This window comes from Oryctolagus cuniculus, chromosome 18 (genome assembly GCF_964237555.1).
Source record: "Oryctolagus cuniculus chromosome 18, mOryCun1.1, whole genome shotgun sequence".
NCBI lineage: Eukaryota > Metazoa > Chordata > Mammalia > Lagomorpha > Leporidae > Oryctolagus > Oryctolagus cuniculus.
In genome coordinates, this window is record NC_091449.1 from 11,555,256 (window position 1) to 11,575,565 (window position 20,310).

General features: G+C 61.3%; 1 protein-coding gene across 2 annotated transcripts; it reads right to left on the reverse strand.

Annotated features, from left to right (window-relative positions):
* Window positions 1–5,996: 5,996 nt before the first annotated feature.
* On the reverse strand, window positions 5,997–18,294 carry LOC138846698 (17-beta-hydroxysteroid dehydrogenase type 3-like). 2 transcript variants are annotated; one of them, XM_070063212.1, is made up of 11 exons: window positions 18,138–18,294; window positions 16,835–16,881; window positions 12,730–12,805; window positions 12,426–12,536; window positions 12,269–12,339; window positions 7,553–7,597; window positions 7,393–7,427; window positions 7,196–7,277; window positions 6,799–6,864; window positions 6,402–6,551; window positions 5,997–6,309 (listed from the first exon to the last, which is right to left on the reverse strand). In XM_070063212.1, the coding sequence occupies exons 1-11, from the start codon at window positions 18,160–18,162 to the stop codon at window positions 6,205–6,207; spliced, it is 813 nt and encodes a 270-aa protein (XP_069919313.1). In that variant the 5' UTR covers window positions 18,163–18,294; the 3' UTR covers window positions 5,997–6,204. The 2 variants fall into 2 exon arrangements, with proteins under 2 accessions (XP_069919313.1, XP_069919312.1); XM_070063211.1 differs by lacking the exon at window positions 18,138–18,294 and adding an exon at window positions 17,102–17,341.
* Between the last annotated feature and the right edge of the window lie 2,016 nt (window positions 18,295–20,310).

Genomic DNA, 20,310 nt, shown 5'->3' on the forward strand with positions numbered 1-20,310 from the left:
GGGGTTCACTCCCCATTTTAGGCTGCAACGGCCGGAGCTGCGCCGATCCAAAGCCAGGAGCCAGGAGCTTCCTCCAGGTCGCCCACGCAGGCGCAGGGCCCCAGGGACTTGGACCGTCCTCCACTGCCCTCCCAGGACATCAGCAGGGGGCAGGATGGTGGTGGAGCAGGCTGGTGTCACAGGCGGAGGCTTTACCAGCTACGCCACAGCGCCGGCCCGCGATAAACTCGTCTTGTAAGTTCCACTTTGCAGAGACATTGGGAGTCCCCTCGGGTGCTGCTGGGAGGTCCCCAGGCCGTGTGCACAGTGGGCGGGGCTTTGTCACTTTGTCACCGCGTCCTGTGAGCGGTGGGGGATGCGCACTGGAACAGCAGAGCGTGAGTGCTAGTGCGCCCACGACGAAACAGGACGGCATCAGAGAAGACACCCGATGCTGCCGAAAGACGGACAGGAAAGCTGGGAGGGCAGCAGATCTGCCGCCCTGGCGGGCACACTGCACTGGCTGTCTGGACGCCACGGCAGGCAACTGGAACCAGCCCTGGGCACAGCAGTGAAGCCGCCACCTGCAGTGCCGCATCCCATATGGGCGCCGGTTTGAGTCCCCGCTGCTCCACTTCCCATCCAACTCTCTGCTGTGGCTGGGAAAGCAGTGGAGGATGCCCCAGTCCTTGGGCCCCTGCACCCACGTGGGAGACCTGGAAGAAGCTCCTGGCTCCTGGCTTCAGATCAGCACAGCTCTGGCCATTGCAGCCTAAAATGGGGAGTGAACCAGCTGATGGAAGACCTCTCTCTCTCTCTCTGCCTCTCCGTGTAAGTCTTTCAAATAAATAAACAAATCTTTAAAAATATCAGTAAGAAGGCCGGCGCCGCGGCTCACTAGGCTAATCCTCCGCCTTGCGGCGCCGGCACACCGGGTTCTAGTCCCGGTTGGGGCACCGGATTCTGTCCCGGTTGCCCCTCTTCCAGGCCAGCCCTCTGCTGTGGCCAGGGAGTGCAGTGGAGGATGGCCCAGGTGCTTGGGCCCTGCACCCCAAGGGAGACCAGGAAAAGCACCTGGCTCCTGGCTCCTGCCATCGGATCAGCGCGGTGCGCCGGCCGCAGCGCGCCAGCCGCGGCGGCCATTGGAGGGTGAATCAACGGCAAAAGGAAGACCTTTCTGTCTCTCTCTCTCTCTCTCACTGTCCACTCTGCCTGTCAAAAAAAAAAAAAAATATCAGTAAGAACACAGGAGACTTGAGCAATGCTGTGAACCAACTTGACCTAGATGGAAATCTCCAGAGCCGCCCAGCTCACTGCAATGCACACGGTACCTTCAGTGGTACCCACGGGACACCCATCATAGCGCGCCGGGCCGCGGAGGAAGCCACGCCTAACTAGAGTCGTGTGGCAACGGCCAGACCGGAGCGGGCTGACGTTGGGATGTCAAGGGGACAGCCTGACAGCTCGGGAGAAGCCTCAGAGCCCACTGAAGACCCCCAGCCTGAGTGACAGTGAACCCACAGGACATCTGAGCCGGCGAGGTGTGGCAAAGCCGTGCAGAGCGGGGACGAAGCAAAAGGAGAAAGCAAACCCCCAGGTCCCTCCAGCGTTCGCCAGCGGTGGGGAGAGCAGAGTAGAGGGGAAGTGACCGGGGACAAAGAGGAGGAGGCGCCTGATGCCCGACGCCAGGCAGACGCGCTGCACAGCCCGCAGGGGCGTCCTCCGAAAGGCGCCACGGGACCGGGAAGCGTCCTCTGCCGGGCACACTTCTGCCGCGTGGCGGCACGCCTCACCCAGCCGCTCACGCACTTCATCCCGGAGCGCGGTTCATCCTGGATCCCACAGCCCTGGAGGGGGCGGCCCCACCGGCTCCCATCTGGCGAGGGTGGGTCCCTGGCGAGCCGGGTGGACAGGGCAGTGGGGCCCAATTCCCCACCAAGAACTGTGGCTCCCGGGGCCCCGAGCACCTCCCACCAGGCCCACCCTAGACGCCATCAAGCCCCCACCCTCGGTGCCATGCACTCGGTAACCTGGGCACTCAGCCGTGTGCTTGGGTCAGGAGCCACGTCCTATCCAACCGCAGCCACCTCTCGCTGGATGAAATCAAGGGAAGAAATGGAAGGCGGGACAGCGCTGCACCTCCTCAGGAAATCAAGACCCACTATCACCTCCAAAGTCACGGGCAACAGACGCCAGCGCGTCCGGCAGCTTGGCTGGACCGGACAGGCCGCCGTGGGAACCACAGATTACAGAAATGGACAGGAGGAGGCCGGCGCCGTGGCTCAATAGGCTAATCCTCCACCTTGCGGCGCCGGCACACCGGGTTCTAGTCCCGGTTGGGGCGCCGGATTCTGTCCCGGTTGCCCCTCTTCCAGGCCAGCTCTCTGCTATGGCCCGGGAGGGCAGTGGAGGATGGCCCAGGTGCTTGGGCCCTGCACCCCATGGGAGACCAGGAAAAGCACCTGGATCCTGGCTCCTGCCATCGGATCAGCGCGGTGCGCCGGCTGCAGCAGCGGCCATTGGAGGGTGAACCAACGGCAAAGGAAGACCTTTCTCTCTCTGTCTCTCTCTCACTGTCCACTCTGCCTGTCAAAAAAAAAAAAAAAAAAAGTAATGGACAGGAGGAGAGACTGCGCATGGCTGAACGCACCAGCACCGACTACGTAACTATTACAGCAATCAGCTCACAACGGGAACCTTCCCACGAAGAAAAAGTCAGGGCCGGAGTCCTACCACACACGGAGGCAGAGTGAACACGAACCAACCACGGAGCACCGGGCACAGAGCACCAATGATGGAGCACCGAGCACCAACCACGGAGCACCGACCACGGACCACAGAGACCCGACCACGGAACATCAACCACGGGGCACCAACCACATAGCACTGACCACAGGACACCAACCATGGAACACCAAGCACGGAACACCGACCATGGAGCACAGAGTACCGACCACGGAGCATCGAGCATGGAGCACTGACCATGGAGCACCGATCACAGGGCACCAATCTTGCACAAAATCCTGTAGGACAGAAGTGGACAGAGTGCTCGCCCACTCGTCTGATGAGATCAAAACCAGACAGCAGCCCCTCCAGGGTATGGAGTCTGACCGCCCAAGGACGGAGCAATCCGTTACAAGCTCTCGGATGAAGGACGGGCAGCCTGTGGCTCTGCACCGTGGGGCAAAGCCAGTGTCCATGTCAGTGGCCAAGGTCCGGGGTTTGGTCAGTGCTGCTGGTACGTGGGGCAGCGGCTCTGCTCTCGGGAGCCGGCTGCTGACGCGGGGGCTGGGGGGCGGTGTCCCGACGCGGCTCTGAGAGCCCACACGTCCCCAGCACTACCTCCGCCACCATCACGCACAGTCGGAGACGGGAAAGCGGGTAGGTGCCAGTGAGCACCGGGCACAGAGCACAGGTGGATCCGGTGACGGGGCTACGGGCCGGTTCCGTAACAGAAAACACTCAAAAGAAAAGCCCAGACCAAGCCTCGCCCTCCCGAGCTGGCGCCTCCTTTCTGCCCTTCAGGAATGGCCTTGGGGGCACCCCAAGGCTGGCGGCGAGGGCGCAGGGACCCGGTGCAGGCCGCGGCTGGCTGCAGGCGGGCTTCTCTGCACCTGCACGGGGGTGGGGCCCTTTCCCGCGCCCGCAGCCCCACACGCGGGGCACTGATGCTGTGCGGGGTCCACGGGTGACAGCGGCCGCAGTGGCTTCCATGGGCGTCGCTCTGAACTGCTCTCTGTGATCTGTCTGTGCCTTTGGGACATTTAAAAAGAAACCCGAGTCTGGCCTTCGGGATTTCTGAAAGTGAGAGAGCCCCCTCCCTACACCCGAGCTGTTTCCTGGTGTTCTCTCGTTGTTACGTGGCTGCGGCAGCATCTTTTCTTTTCTTTTCTTTTTTTTTTTTTTTTTTATTTTTGACAGGCAGAGTGGACAGTGAGAGAGAGAGAGACAGAGAGAAAGGTCTTCCTTTGCCGCTGGTTCACCCTCCAATGGCCACTGCTGCGGCCGGCGCACCGCGCTGATCCGATGGCAGGAGCCAGGAGCCAGGTGCTTCTCCTGGTCTCCCATGGGGTGCAGGGCCCAAGCACCTGGGCCATCCTCCACTGCACTCCCTGGCCACAGCAGAGAGCTGGCCTGGAAGAGGGGCAACCAGGACAGAATCCGGCGCCCCGACCGGGACTAGAACCCGGTGTGCCGGCGCCGCAAGGTGGAGGATTAGCCTAGTGAGCCACGGCGCCGGCTCGGCAGCATCTTTTCTGTAGCGATTTCTACATCTGCTGAAGCTGTTAAAGGGTCCTTTATCTTCACTTGGGAGACAAAGCCGCGGAGATGGAGAGATCCCATTCGCTGGCTCACTCCCTGCGACAGACGGGGCTGGACCGAGGCCCACGCCAGGAGAACTCAACCCAACCACCTAAGCCGGCGCCACTGCCTTCCAGGGCCTGGCTGGGCAGGACGCCAGAGCCAGGAGCCGCAGCTGAACGGGAACACCGCCGTGGGCCGAGGGCTCAGTCCCTGCCCCGCTCCCTCCACTGAAGCGCTGTTCTGTTGCCCCCCCCCCACGCTTTGTTATGGAAAATTTCGGGGCCACTGTTAGGCCTCCGCCTGCGATGCCGGCATCCCTTATGGGCATCAGTTCGAGTCCCGGCTGCTCCACTTCCGATCCAGCTCCCTGCTAATGCACCTGGGAAGGCAGCGGAAGACGGCCCGAGTGCTCGGACCCCTGCACCCATGGGGGAGACCCGGCGGAAGCTTCTGGAGTTCTTGACTCTGGGCTTGGGCCTGGCCCAGCCCTGGCTGTAGCAGCCATTTGGGGAGTGAACCAGTGGATGGTTCTTTCTCTTTCTCTCTCTTTTTCTATAAACTTTCAAACACATAAATACATCTTAAAAAAAAAAAAAGTTGCAGACATCAGTATACTACCCCCGATAATTCAACCTGTGTGTCATGAACTAGAGTTCCGTATTGTTAGCGGCTGTAACTTTCCCTGTTAGCAAGAAAGCGTCTCCTGCGCCCAAGATGGAAACGCGCCGGCTCCCGCGGTCGAATCCCTCGGTCTCCTTCCTCACGCGAGGACTTGGGGTTCGTTCGGGGCTGAGACCGTCCCTGGCTCCGGTCCACATTCGAACAGTTCATGGAGAATGCACAATGTGAAAACCCTGGGCATGGATCCTACAGGCTTGCGCACCCAAATATCTTCATCCCGTTTTCCCATAAACTTAAAAAAAAACAGATGAATTAATTCTGTATTTGAAAGACAGAGGGTAGCTGGCACCGCAGCTCAGTAGGCTAATCCTCCGCCTTGTGGCGCCGGCACACCAGGTTCTAGTCCCGGTCGGGGCGCCGGATTCTGTCCCGGTTGCCCCTCTTCCAGGCCAGCTCTCTGCTGTGGCCAGGGAGTGCAGTGGAGGATGGCCCAAGTGCTTGGGCCCTGCACCCCACGGGAGACCAGGAGAAGTACCTGGCTCCTGCCATCGGATCAGCACGGTGCACCAGCCACAGCGCACCGGCCACGGTGGCCATTGGAGGGTGAACCAATGGCAAAGGAAGACCTTTCCCTCTCTCTCTCACTGTCCACTCTGCCTGTCAAACAAACAAACAAACAAACAAAAAAGAAAGACAGAGGGAGAGCGAGAGGGAGAGACAGAGGGAAAGAGATCTTCCATCTGCTGGTTCACTCTCTAAATGGCCAGGCCTGAGCCAGGAGCCAGGAGCCAGGAGCCAGGAGCCAGGAGCCAGGAGCCAGGAGCCAGGAGCCAGGAGCCAGGAACCAGGAGCCAGGAGCCAGGTGCCAGGAGCCCGTCTGGGTTTCCCATGCCAGCGGCAGGGGCCCTCCCGGCGCATTAGTAGGGAGCTGCATCGGAAGCGGAGCAGTCGGGACTCAAACTGCTGCCTCAGTGCGGGGTGCTGAACCCACTGTGCCACATCGGCCCCTCCCACTAACTTTTGTGCATTGTGGGGGAGGGGTGTTCCCTAATTCAGGCTTTTAAGGCAGGCGGTGCAATGATTCTCGGTACTGCAGTGTTGCGTGTGTCTGTTTATTCATTGTTATTTTTCTCCAGTGGCTCGGTTGTCAGCAGGCCTCGCTGCCAGAGGGCGTGCTGGGCTCTGACTGTGCCACGGGCCTGGTGGTCTGTTCCCACGTGGGAGACATCTCTGGGAGGCCAGCCAGCACCGGCCCAGGCTTCTGGAGTGCGGAGACACCGGCCAGGCCGCCGCACCTGCTCACTTCCTTGAATCCGATAACCAGCTGAAAACCTTCAGCAAAATCTGGTCCCCCCACCGACTGTGAAGCAGCCACTGCGGCAGGACCACCGGCATCAGGAGGACCTGGGGAGGGGGAGCCAGGTTAGCTCTGGCGGTCCAGGCGGGGGTCTCCCGGAGCCTGGGGCCAGCGACCCCTCCACCCCCACCCCAGGCACCTGCAGGGCGTGGCTGAGGCAGCCCGAGACATCGGAGGAGAGGCCCAGGGTGTCGAGCGCCTCGCGGGCGAAGTCCTCAGGCAGCTTGATCAGAAGCCCGGGTGTGGGGTGCTTGGTCATGTTTGTGGAGACCACGAAGGGGCTCACGCTCTGCAGGAAAGGAGGGGTCCGCTTGCCATCCCTGACGGAATCCCGCCCCTCCCAGGGGTCCCACCCCCTGCAACACCACGCCCTTAGCCCCGCCCCGCGAGCCCACGCACCCCCACACACACCGTAGGACCCCTGACCAGAGCCCCGCCTCCTCGGGAACCACGCCTGCGGAGGAATCTCCGACGCCCCTCCCACCCCTTCCTCCTGAGCCGCCCCCCTTGCCCCTCGCCCCGGCCCGGCTTGGCACCTGCACGGTGATGCCCAGGGGGCGGTACTCTGTGGCCACCGCCAAGGAGAAGCTTCGCACAAATGCCTGCGGGGGAAGCACACGGGAGATCCCTGGACCCAGAGCCTCCCCTGGGGCCGGCGGGCTGGTCCATCCAGCCGGCCTGCTCCAGCCCTGCTGTTCCCAGGACGGTCCTCGGCCACCGAGGGCCCCCGCCTCACCTGGGCACCCGAAGCCCCGCGGCCTGTGCCTCCCTGCCTTCCCCACTCCGGCCCTGACTCCGGCCCCTCCCAGGCCGTCTCTTGGCTCGGCCGCTGGGCTGTGCCCCGGTGACGTCGTTGGGCCTGGCCAGAGTCTGGCGGCCGCGACCCCTCTGCCCTCCCGCCGGCTCGGCTCTGGGGTAGGGGGGACTGCGCACCTTGGAAGCCGCGTACGTGGCCAGGAGCGGGATGCTCCGCAGGCTGGCCACCGACGACAGGTTGATGATGACGCCCCTGCGCCTGCGGGAGGGCGCAGCAACGGCAAGTCGACCCCGCCCAAGGCCTCCCCCAACCCCGCACCAGAGAAGGGGGCGCCTGGGGTGGGGCGGGGGCGGGGATGCAGCCTGACTCCCACCTGCTGACCATCTGGGGCAGGACAATGCGCGTCATCTGCGGAGAAGAGCGGGCAGTGGGTCGCCCCTCGGCCAGACCCCACCCCGCCCCGCCCCGCCCCCAGCGCCCCCTTCCCGGCGGGGTTGCGGGGTTGGCGCTGGCCTGCAGCCGGCCGGCCTCACCTGGACCACCGACAGGACGTTGCAGTTCACCATGTCCGCCGTGATCTAGGGGACAGAACGGAACCGGTCACCGCTCCCCTCCCGGCCCCGCGCGGCTCCCACGCGCTCCTGCCTCCCCAGCGCACTTCTACGAAACAGCGCCCCCTGGAGGCTAACGCCCGTCCACTCCGCCTCTGGAAGTCGCTCCAGGATGCATACAGGTGTGTAAAACAAATCCGTTCAGAGAGACCACTGCAGTGCTAAGCGGAGTCAGGAACAGCGAGCGCCCTGGCTGCTGAGCACCTGGGGCCTCAAAGACAGCCAGTGAAAAGTGGAATTAAAAGGTGAGCTTGGGGCCGGCGCTGTGGTGCAGCAGGTTAACGCCCTGGTCTGCAGCGCCGGCATCCCATATGGGCGCCAGTTCTAGCCCCGGCTGCTCCTCTTCTGATCCAGCTCTCTGCTGTGGCCTGGGATAGCAGTGGAAGGTGGTCCAAGTCCTTGGGCTCCTGCACTTGCATGGGAGACCCGGAAGAAGGTCCTGGCTCCTGGCTTCGTTGCGGCCATCTGGGGAGTGAACCATCGGATGGAAGACACCTCTCTCTCTCTCTCTCTCTGCCTCTCCTCTCTCTGTGTAACTCTGACTTTCAAATAAATAAATAAATAAATCTTTTTTTTTTAAAAAAAGGTGAGCTTATGTGGGTTTTAAATCCATGCACAATTTAAATGCATGCCTAATCTGGGGAATGAACCTCTGCCTAATAAAATAAAAAATAAACCTTTTCTTTTTAAAAAAAGAATGCTGGCCAAGATACAGGCCTGTTTGAAAAAGGCAAAATGCAGACCACTACACATGTATGTGGAGAAAACACCCACACGCTTCTACACGCACAGAGGAACACACCTACGATGTCTTCCACTGAGGGGCACTTCCGGGGAGTGGGACAGGAGGGAGGAGGGAGATTCCCACCACATGGGATCAGCTTCCTCCTATGACTTTTAATCTGTCAACATTTTTTTTTGACAGGCAGAGTTAGACAATGAGTGAGTGAGAGACAGAGAGAAAGGTCTCCTTCTGTTGGTTCACTCCCCAGATGGCTGCTACAGCCGGCGCTGTGCCGATCCGAAGGCAGGAGCCAGGTGCCTCCTCCTGGTCTCCCATGGGGTGCAGGGCCCAAGCACTTGGGCCATCCTCCACTGCACTCCCGGGCCACAGCAGAGAGCTGGCCTGGAAGAGGAGCAGCCGGGACAGAACCAGTGCCCATATGGGATGCCGGTGCCACAGGCAGAGGATTAACCAAGTGAGCCATGGCGCCGGCCCTAATCTGTCAACATTTTATAACACACACACACCGCCGTGCACAAACATCTCGTGTGCAAAGTGAACACAGATGGATCCTTAACCCCCACGCCTACGAAGGAACAAAGTCCTGAGTGTCTCCCACGTGTCACTGCTGCGGCCTCAGCCAGCCACGCCCCGGCCCCTCTCGGGCTCTGCCCTGGACGTGAGGGGCATCACACGGCGCGTGTTCTTTCCTCACTGGCGCGACTGCGGCGTGCAGCTGTGCCGGTCGGCGCTGTCACACAGCGTGTGCCACGTATCCGGCCGACCGTGGAGAGACGCTGGGGCGCGTGCACGCGGGGCTGCAGCCAGCAGCTCACCCAGCTCGCGCCGCGTCCCCTGCAGCAGCGGCTGGCACGCGGAGGGCTCTCCTGATCGTAGGAGGTCGTGACAGAGGCTTTCCCCACACCGCCCAAACGGAAACCCCCCACCCCCACCCCCAGGAAAGCGTGGGAGCGCCAGTGACGCTTGCCACTGTCATGGCTGGCGCGGTGGGGCAGCGGGTTAAGCTGGCGTCCCACAGGAGCGCTGGCTGGAGTCCCGGCTGCTCCGCTTCTGATCCAGCTCCCTGCTCATGCGCCTGGGAAGGCAGCAGAGGACAGCCCAGGTGCTGGGGCGCCTGCCAGGCACACGGGAGACCGATATGGAGCTCCTGGAGGCCGGCTTCAGCCTGTCCCAGCCCTGGCTGAGCCATCTGGGGAGTGAACCACTGAGTGAAAGACCCCTCTCTATCTTGCCTTTCAAATAAATAAATATGTTTTTAAAATGCATGAATTTAAATTCTTTCCACGCAGTTCTTCTGCGATCTCTCTGAGGTCCTCTCGTCTGAGCCTATCCTGGCCCACTCGACCTGTGGCTGTCACCAACCACTAGCTCCCTGCTTCGCCGGGGCCTTGGGGCTTTGTAAGAACTCTTGGTTCCTGGCTGAGTTTTGCTTCAAGATACTCCTGGCCTTCTGCAATTCCGCACACACGCCCCGCAGACCCCGTCACCTCCCAGAGGCCCTGCCTCCTAACGGCTCCGTGCTGGGGGTTGGGATTTCTACGTAGGACTTGGGGACGGAGGGCGCAGACGCTCAGGTCACTGAAAAACGGCAAGCAATTAGTTTCCGAGACCCGACGTACCAGGGAGGCACAGTGAATACCCACAACGACTCTGACAACAGGAGGCGAGACCCCACTTCTTTACAGAAAATCACAGCACGCCACTGACGGAAACCGAGCCCGATTACAGCAGGGGCCACGCGGGGACACCGGACGGCTGCGTGTGCGTCAGCTCTTCCCAGATTCAACCCAAGACCAAACAAAACCCCGGCGGGTTCTTTTGTGTAACAGCGACGGCTGCACTGCAGGCAGAGACTTACCCCGCTAAGCCACAGCGCCAGCCCCCAGCTGTATCTCTTCATTGACTTTACCACTTTTACTTTTTTTTAAGATTTATTTATTGGGGCCGGCACTGTGGTGCAGTGGGTTAAAGCCCAAGCCTGCAGCACTGGCATCCCGTGTGGACACCAGTTCGAGTCCTGGCTGGTCCACTTCTGATCCAGCTCTCTGCTATGGCCTGGGAAGGCAGCAGAAAATGGCCCAAGTCCTTGGCCCCTGCACCTGCATGGGGGTGCCCAGAGGAAGCTCCTGGCTCCTAGCTTCAGATCAGCTCATCTCTGGCTGTTATAGCCATTTGGGGAATGAACCAGCGGAATGGAAGACCTCTCTCTCTCTCTGGCTCTACCTCTCTCTATAGTTCTGTCTTTCAAATAAAAAAAAAAAAGATTTATTTATTTATTTGAAAGTCAGAGTTACACACACCAAGAAGGAGAGGCAGAGAGAGAGAAAAAGAGAGGTCTTCCATCCGCTGGTCCACTTTCCAATTGGCTGTAATGGCCGGAGCTGCACCAATCCGAAGCCAGGAGCCAGGAGCTTCTTCTGGGTCTCCCACACAGGTGCAGGGGCCCAAAGACTTTTACTTTTTAAAAAACCTTATGCTGGGGCTGGTACTGTGGCATGGCAGGTTAAGCCTCCGCGGCAGTGCGAGTATCCCATATGGGCGCCAGTTCGAGTCCCAGCTGCTCCACTTCTGATCCAGCTCCCTGCTAATGAGCCTGGGAAAGCAGTAGAAGATGGCTCAAGTGCTTGGACCCCTGCCGTGTACACGGGAGACCTGGAAGAAGCTCCGGCCCCTGATTGGCTCAGCTCCAGCCGTTGCGGCCATTTTGGGAGTGAACCAACGGATGGAAGCCCTCTCTCTCTCTTTCTCTGTAACTCTGACTTTCAAATAAATAAATAAATCTTAAAAACAAGGGGCGGGGCACAAGTGCTATGGCAAAGTCCAGAACTGATCTCCTATATGTGACCAAATTATTTTGACAAGGGCACGGAGATTGTTCAATGGAGACACAATGGAATCTTTCCACCAAATAGTGGTGGGAACATTGACCACCCCCACGTGCAAGAATGAAGCTGACCCTTGATCAAGAACCTCCAAAGAGCCGGCGCCGTGGCTCACTAGGCTAATCCTCCGCTTGCGGCGCCAGCACACCGGGTTCTAGTCCCGGTCGGGGCGCCAGATTCTGTCCCGGTTGCCCCTCTTCCAGGCCAGCTCTCTGCTGTGGCCCAGGAGTGCAGTGGAGGATGGCCCAAGTGCTTGGGCCCTGCACCCCATGGGAGACCAGGAGAAGCACCTGGCTCCTGCCTTCGGATCAGTGCAGTGTGCTGGCCGCAGCATGCTGGCTGCAGTGGCGATTGGAGGGTGAACCAACGGCAAAAAGAAGACCTTTCTCCCTCTCTCTCTCTCATTGTCCAAAAAAAAAAAAAAAAAAAAAGAACCTCCAAAGAGACGTGGAAAAATCCACACCTTCTAGCTGGCAGCACACTGGTTTGCCATGTGGTGATTCTTTTTTACAATTAATTAATTAAGTCGAGAGGCAGAAAGAGGCGGAGAGAGAGGTGGCAAGATCCTGTCCACTGGTCCAGGTCCTGAGTCCGTGCAGTGCAGTGGCCGGCTCTCCCAGGCAGGTGGCAGGAACCCAACCACTGGAGCCGTCCCGCCTGCCTCCCAGGGCCTGCGTTAGCAGGGAGTGGAGTCAGGGCTCAGAGCCAGGCTGGGGCCCCGGAGTGGGGGGGTCATGACTGCTGGGCCCATCGCCCTTCCTCCACGTGGGTCATTCTGTAAAGCTAGCACCACGGAACAGGGAAGGTCCGAACCAAGCTGAGCTCGAACAGCTGTGCGGGTGGCGCCCCGCAGAAGGGCATTTGGTGGGGTGACCCCAGGCAGCCCCGGCCACGGCCGGCGTCCTGGGTGACGGCGGTACAGCACCTGTACCGGGCCCGGGCGCGGCGCGGGTTGCCCGACAGAGGGCAGTACCGAGTCGGAGGGAGAGGGGCCGCGCCCGCTTCACTCACTTTGGCCGGGTTCTCGCAGTCCAGCAGCTTTCTCAGCACACCTCTCCCGTAAGTCATGGCCACGTTGTTCACTGGCCGCGAGGAGACAGAGGGTCACTGGACAGCCCTAGGTGGGCCGAGCCGGGGGTGGGGTGGGGTGAGCCCGCGGGGCACGCACCCAGGACGCCGACCTCCAGGCCCTGCAGCTGCGCCTCGATGTCCCCGTAGATCTGCAGGCCGCCCGTGAAGTCGGCCTGGATGACTCGAGTGCGCCGGCCGTGCAGCCGCTCTGGGAGGGGGTGAGGAGGGGCGGGCTCTCAGGGGGCACAGCCTCGGCCTGCTGCAGCCCCGGTATTCGCACTCAACCCTCGGCCGGCCCCGGCCCCCCACAATCCCCCGGCCATCCGCCCGGCCCGCGCGGCACCCCCGCCCCCATCTGCCCAGCCTGCGCCCCTCAGCCCTGCGGGGAGTCCCCCTCTCACCTATCTCCTTTGCCTCCAGTTCCAACTTGCTCAGGTTCCGGCTGATGAGGACCACATCGAGTCCTCTCCGGGCGAGCTGGGGGGGGGCGGGGGGTGGGGGGCAGGGAGTGGGGATGGGTGGGTGGACGGAGTCATCATTTACCAAGCCCACAGACAAGGCTGTCGGCCTGGCCCGCAGCGACAAGCACAGGGCAGGGAGAGGGCGGGGGGTCTTCTACTCGCTAGTTCACTCCCCAAATGGCCATGATGAGCCACGATGAGTGGGGCTGGGCCAGGCCAAAGCTGGGGGCCCGCAACCCCGCCCAGCTCTCCCACCGTGCACTGGGCCATCTCCTGCTGCCTTCCCAGGCACATTAGCAGGGAACTGGATGGACAGAGCGGCCACGACCGAAAGGGGCTCCGATATGGGGCGGGGGTGTCACAGGTGGCCGCTTAACCCGCGGCGCCCCAGTGCCAGCCCCCAGCACTTGCTCCTTGCTGGGTAGCACTGGGGACAAGAGCCGGGCAGGGCCCTCACTCCCACAGCACAAACTGCCCGTGCCCCTGGCGCTGGTGCTCGGAACCCGCCTTGGGGGAGTTGTGTGCACACAGGCTCCGTCGCTGCTTGCCAGATGCCTGGGTTCAAGCCCCAGCTCAGCTCCGGCTCCAGCTTCCTGTTAGTGTGTTAGCAGTGATGGCTCAGGTCCCTGGGCCCCTGCCACCCACGTGGGAGACCCAGGTTGAGGTCCGGCTCTCCTGGCTCTGGCCCAGCCCGCCCCAGGGGGCTGTAGGCCTTTGGGGAATGGGCAGTGGTTGGGAGAGCTCTGTTTCTGTCTGTCCTTAAAAACAGGGACCTGCCCTGGCTCCTGCTCAGAACAAAACCAGACTCCTCGCCCAGCTGCTGCTGCCTGGCTCCTGCCTGTGGCCCTCTACGGCCGGACAGCCCCCGCCAGCACCCCTGGCTTTCCTGCCTCCAGGCCTTGCTTGCTTGGCACATGCTGTTCCCTCTGCACCGAACGCCCTTCCCACTGAACCAGAGTTCCCGAGTACTTGTGGAGTGGGCGCAGCTGAGCCGCTGGCGCACGGCGAGGGCGGCGCGTTCCGGGACTGGGCGCCCACCAGCGGCACACAGGGGCTGCTACTGCCAGACCACGCAAAGGGCGTCCTCCTGTCTGCCCAGCACCCGCTGGGGCTGCCCGGGGCCACGCGGCACGGACCACTGTTTCTGAGTTTTGCAGTCTTCTCATTGTGCACGTTTTTCATGAGAGACAGAGAGAGAGAGGTCTGCCATCCACTGGTTCACTCCCCAAATGGCTGTAAAGGCCAGGCTGGGCCGGTCCAAAGCCAGGAGCCAGGAGCTTCTTCCAGGTCTCCCACGCGGGTGCGGGGGCCCGTGGACTGGGGCCATCTTCCACTGCCTTCCCAAGCACATTCAGCAGGCAGCGGAATTGGACGTGGAGCAGCCGGGATTCGAACTGGCACCCACAGAGGACGCCGGCACCACAAGTGGCGGCTTTACCGGCTACCCCACAGCGCCGGCCTCCTGCGCACCTTTCTTATGCACAGATTTCAAGCATTTTGGGCACTGAAACAAACCTATCTTTTAGTTTCAGTTTTCTGTGAGCATCTTGAAGTAACTTTGTATGTCTCACCCTGGGTGTCTCAAAGTTAGAGGTCCTGGGGGCTGGCGTTTGGCACAGAGGTGAAGCCACCACTGGGGAGGCCCACAGCCCGTGCTGGAGTGCCCGGGTTCGAGTCCCAGCTGGATCACCAATCCCTGGGGGCAGCACGTGGTGGCCCAAGTACCTGGGTCCCTGCCACCCGCATGGGAGGCCCAGGTTCAGTTCTGGGCTCCTGGCTGGGGCCTGGCCCGGCTGTTGCAGGTATTTAGGGAGATTTATCAGAGGATGAAAGGGCGCGTGCTCTCGCTCTCTCTCAAGCAGACGAGAATAAACAAGAATGTAAGAAGTAAAGGACTTCACAAGGAGGACTTAGCAGTGGGGGTGCCTGGTGGGTGCCAGGGCTGCAGGGATTGGGGTGGGGAAGCTGGAGAGGTCAAAGGGACGAGTTCAAGAGCGCCCCTGGGGGTGCAGCGTGGACACTGCAGCTACTGACGGGCACGGTGCTCTTCTTAAAGAGGTTTACTTGGGGCTGGCGCTGTGGTGCAGGAACTGGGGCTCACAGTGCGTGCCACGCTGCCATCCCATACGGGCGCCACCTTGAATCCCGGCTGCTCCACTTCCAGTCCAGCTCCCTGCTCATGCACCCAGGAAAGCGCTGGAAGATGGTTCAAGTGCCTGGGCCCCGGCGTCCACACGGGGCACCCCCACGAAGCTCCTGGCTCCCGGCTTTGGTCGTGCTCAGCCCTGGTCATCTGGGGAGTGAACCAGCGCATGGAACATCTCTCTCTTTCTCTTCTCTGTAAAACATGCAGCCGGCACCATGGCATAGCAGGTAAAGCCACCACCTGCAGTGCCAGCATCCCACATGGGCGCCAGTTCAAGTCCAGCTGCTCCACTTCCCATCCAGCTCCTTGCTAATGCACCTGGGGAAGCAGCAGAAGACGGTCCAGGCCCTGGACGGAGTTCCTGGCTCCTGGCCGCTCTGGCCATTTGGGCAGTGAACCAGCAGATGGGAGATCTCTCTGCCTCTGCCTCTCTGTAACTTCACCTTTGAAATAAATCAATAAATATTAAAAAAAAAAATGTACTTAGGCCGGCGCCGCGGCTCACTAGGCTAATCCTCCGCCTTGCGGCGCCGGCACACCGGGTTCTAGTCCCGGTTGGGGCGCCGGATTCTGTCCCGGTTGCCCCTCTTCCAGGCCAGCTCTCTGCTGTGGCCAGGGAGTGCAGTGGAGGATGGCCCAAGTGCTTGGGCCCTGCACCCCCTGGGAGACCAGGAAAAGCACCTGGCTCCTGGCTCCTGCCATCGGATCAGCGCGGTGCGCTGGCCGCAGCGGCCATTGGAGGGTGAACCAACGGCAAAGGAAGACCTTTCTCTCTCTCTCTCTCTCTCTCTCACAGTCCACTCTGCCTGTCAAAAAAAAAAAAAAATGTACTTATTTGAGAAGCAGAGAGATAAGAGATTTTCCCTGCTCATTTACTCCCCAAATGCCTGCAACAGCTGGAAACGGGCCAGCCCAAGTCAGGAGCCCAGCTCCACCTGGGGTCACGTGGGTGGCAGGGGCCAAATACTGGTCCGTGGCCGCTTCCTGCCCGGCAGCCGGTGCAAGCTGGGGTCGGGAGCGGGATACTGGACCCAGGCTCCCCGGCCGGCTCCCAGGCGTCTCAGCTGCCAGGCCAGAGCCGGTTCACACAGGCCCCTGCTCGTGTTCACCGCCTGCAGGACGTCTGTCTGTCGTGCAGTGACCTACACGTGTCCAGGCTCGCCCCATCTCCCACGGCCCCCACCCTCTCCTCGCCCCCCACCCCGGCTTGGGGGCGGGGCGCTGCGTGGCTCGCGTTCACCCTGCAGATCCCTCCGCTGCCCGCTGCTTCACCCCGCCTCCCAGAGAGGCTGTCACTGACAACCCCCCCCCCCCCCCCCGCTACACCAGCGCAAGGCGTGCCCTCTCAGAGCCCCCTCCTTTCCTGACTCTTCCCGGTAATCTGCAGCCATCGCCCGACACAGGCCGCGGTCTATTCACCTTGCCGACACCCGCCTCCCTTGCAGAACACATGCTCAGCAAGGGCGGGGTCCCCCGAGTTGTTGGCATCTATCCTGGGGGCAGGCGCTCTGTGCAGGGCGAGAGGCTGCCTGGGACGCCAGCGTCCCCTACCCTAGGGCCCGGGTTCAAGTCCCGCCTCTGCCTCCCACCCCAGCCTCCTGCTAGTGGTACCCTGGGAGGCAGCAGGTGATGGTGCAAGCACTTGGGTCCCTGTCACCCACAGGGGAGTCCTCCGTGGAGTCCAGGCTCCTGGCTTCGGCCTGTCCCAGTCCCAGATGCCCTCGGGATCCACGCCCTCCCTGGGTTAGCTTCTAGCCTGTTTCCCTAAGAGCCCCTCTTATGTCCTGACGGAACGAGTCAGGGGACAGAGGGCGCGGGCGAGAGGGCAGGCTGCGGGAGCCCGGGTGAGCACCTGCGGGGGCCCCCTCCGCCCCAGGAGCCCCGCCCAGCCCAGCTCACCTCATGCGCGTAGGCCTTGCCGATGCCGCTGGTGGCTCCAGTCACCACTAGAGGTGAGAGAAGGGAACGGGGGCTCTCTCTGATGCCCGTGCCCGCCCGTGCCTGCCCTCCGCCCTCTGCCGTCTTTCCCGACACCCACCCATCCCTCTTGCTGTCCTCGCGGTCCTGCACCTGGCCGGCGGCTGCCACCTGCTCCCCTCACGGGACAGGTTCAGGGACCCCTCGTGCGCCAGCCCTGCCCGCCCCAGGGCCTCCCGCACGCCTCACCTGCCCAGGTTCCCTGCGCCCGGAGCCAAGGGCTGCCCCTGCGAGCCTGGGGCAGCAGGTACACGTACACTCCGCGGGCCACTCCCCACGCCACCCGCAGCAGCAGCCACGCGCAGGTGATGGCGCCCACCGCGCTCAGCACGTCCCACCTGGACTCCATCGCAGCCCCCACCAGACCCGCGCGGGGAACCCGGCGCTGCCCACGGAGCAGGTATTTACGTGCCGCTCAGCTCCTCCCCAGCCGTGGGTCCAACGTTCAGCCACACCCCGGGCTTCCGTGCCCACGGGCCGGCCCCGCCCACCCCCCCACTGCTCCTGCGGGGGTGGGGGGCTCTTCAGATCACTGCTGGCGGGGGGTCCTTGGCTCCTCAGCGTTCCCCCCCGCCGTGCCCCTACCGACTCCTCCCACCTTTGCAAGTTATATGTTTCCGATTTTCAGGTGTTCTTAACATTTCAGTTCTGTTACAACTATGACTGTGCTAAAATAGGCACAGCCTGCAATTCACCATATTTGTTGTGAAATATTCCCTGGACCGGGCGAGACCCCCGACTGTGGAGACGGAAGCCCCTGGGACCAGGAGGGGCAGAGGGCGCCGGGGTGCCCAGGAGTCACCGACAGAAGGCGGTGCCAAGACAAAGAGGGTTCTGACACCAGCAGGCAAATGTTGACTTTGCCGGGAGGGAGATTGGATTCCTGCGGCCAGAAAACTGACAGCTGAAACACTGGGTTAAACTCCGCTGCGGAGTCAAACAGAGAAAGGTCGTGGTATCACCTGACCACGGCCCAGGCAGCCGCATCGGAGCCGGGCCTTTCCCACGGGAGGAGTGGGAACGGCCGTGGAGTCACAGCCGTGGAGCCCCCACGCGGTGATTCTGCGTGTGCCCTCAGCCCAGCTCCCGCGCAGCTCGTGGGAAAATGGGCCTAAGAGCTGAGCCGTTTCGATGCAAAAACATGTTTTAATCCAAGCTTGGGTCTTTCACAAAAAGTGCTGGTTTGGGGAATGACTGTCGACGACGCGGAGAACCGCTCACTCACCTATCAAATCGCTCCCGCAATGCATGCGAGCGCTTCGGCCATTTCCCACGTGTGCGACCTGGGTGTGCCCTGTGGGGCCCCAGAGCCCAGGCTCACCCCAGCCTCTCACTGCTCACAAACAGAAGCGCGCACGGTCCTCCCAGACACTGGGCATAGACAGATGTTTTAAAAGAGCACTTGTCTGAAGGGCAGAGAAACAGAGGACAGAGGTCTTTGACCCCTGGTTCGCTCCCCGTGTGGCCGCAACGGCTGGAGCTGAGCTGATCTGAAGCCAGGTCTCCCGCATGGCTGCAGGGGCCTAAGCACGCAGGCTTCTGCTGCCTTCCCCGGCCACAGCAGGGAGCTGGATCAGAAGTGGAGCAGCCGGCACCTGGGGCAGTCAGGCGGCCTAACCCGCTGAGCCACAGCGCTGGCCCGGGGCTGTCTCGCTGATTCTGCCTGTTTTGAACCTAAAAGGAACCATACATGTGTCCTTTGCATCTGGCTTACGTCACTTAGCTTTATGTTTTTGTTTTGTTTTGTTTTTGGACAGGCAGAGTGGACAGTGAGAGAGAGAGAGAGAAAGGTCTTCCTTCTGTTGGTTCACCACCCAAATGGCCGCTACAGCCGGTGCGCTGTGCCAATCCAAAGCCAGGAGGCAGGTGCAGGCCTTTATTCTTTATTAAAAAAAAATCTATGATAAAATACTCAAAAGGGAGGCCGGCACCGTGGCTCACTTGGTTAATCCTCTGCCTGCGGCACTGGCATCCCAAATGGGCGCCGGTTCTAGTCCCAGCTGCTCCACTTCCCATCCAACTCCCTGCTAAGGGCCTGGGAAAGCAGTGGAAGATGGCCCAAGTCCTTGGGCCCCTGCACCCGCGTGGGAGACCCGGAGGAAGCTCCTGGCTCCTGGCTTCGGATCAGCACAGCTCCTGCCATTGCAGCCATTTGGGGAGTGAACCAGTGGCAGGAAGATCTTTCTCTCTGTCTCTCCCTCTCACTGTCTGTAACTACCTGTCAAATAAATAAAAAATAAAATAAAATAAAAAAAAGAGCTCATGTTTCTCTCTCTTTCTCACTCAAGCAGACGAGAATAAACAAGAATGTAAGAAGTAAAGGACTTCACAAGGAGGACTCAGCAGTGGGGGTGCCTGGTGGGTGCCAGGGCTGCAGGGATTGGGGTGGGGAAGCTGGAGAGGTCAAAGGGACGAGTTCAAGAGTGCCCCTGGGGGTGCAGCGTGGGCACTGCAGCTACTGACGGGCACGGTGCTCTTCTTAAAGAGGTTTACTTGGGGCTGGCGCTGTGGTGCAGGAACTGGGGCTCACAGCGCGTGCCACGCTGCCATCCCATACGGGCGCCACCTTGAATCCTGGCTGCTCCACTTCCAGTCCAGCTCCCTGCTCATGCACCCAGGAAAGCGCTGGAAGATGGTTCAAGTGCCTGGGCCCCGGCGTCCACACGGGGCACCCCCACGAAGCTCCTGGCTCCCGGCTTTGGTCGTGCTCTGCCCTGGTCATCTGGGGAGTGAACCAGCGCATGGAACATCTCTCTCTTTCTCTTCTCTGTAAAACATGCAGCCGGCACCGTGGCATAGCAGGTAAAGCCACCACCTGCAGTGCCAGCATCCCACATGGGCGCCAGTTCAAGTCCAGCTGCTCCACTTCCCATCCAGCTCCTTGCTAATGCACCTGGGGAAGCAGCAGAAGACGGTCCAAGCCCTGGACGGAGTTCCTGGCTCCTGGCCGCTCTGGCCATTTGGGCAGTGAACCAGCAGATGGGAGATCTCTCTGCCTCTGCCTCTCTGTAACTTCACCTTTGAAATAAATCAATAAATATTAAAAAAAAAAATGTACTTATTTGAGAAGCAGAGAGATAAGAGATTTTCCCTGCTCATTTACTCCCCAAATGCCTGCAACAGCTGGAAACGGGCCAGGCCAAAGTCAGGAGCCCAGCTCCACCTGGGGTCACGTGGGTGGCAGGGGCCAAATATTGGTCCGTGGCCACTTCCTGCCCGGCAGCCGGTGCAAGCTGGGGTCGGGAGCGGGATACTGGACCCAGGCTCCCCGGCCGGCTCCCAGGCGTCTCAGCTGCCAGGCCAGAGCCGGTTCACACAGGCCCCTGCTCGTGTTCACCGCCTGCAGGACGCCTGCCTTCCGCGAAGACCCGTCTGGGAGGCCGCACAGTGACCTACCA

Coding starts and splice junctions, on each gene's coding strand:
- LOC138846698 (XM_070063211.1), bottom strand. CDS start 17,261: ATGGAGTCCAGGTGGGACGTGCTGAGCGCGGTGGGCGCCATCACCTGC. Junction 7,598..12,268: donor ACTGCGAGAACCCGGCCAAA/GTGAGTGAAGCG, acceptor TCTGTCCCCTAG/ATCACGGCGGACATGGTGAA. Junction 6,310..6,401: donor GCCTCAGCCACGCCCTGCAG/GTGCCTGGGGTG, acceptor CCCCCTCCCCAG/GTCCTCCTGATGCCGGTGGT.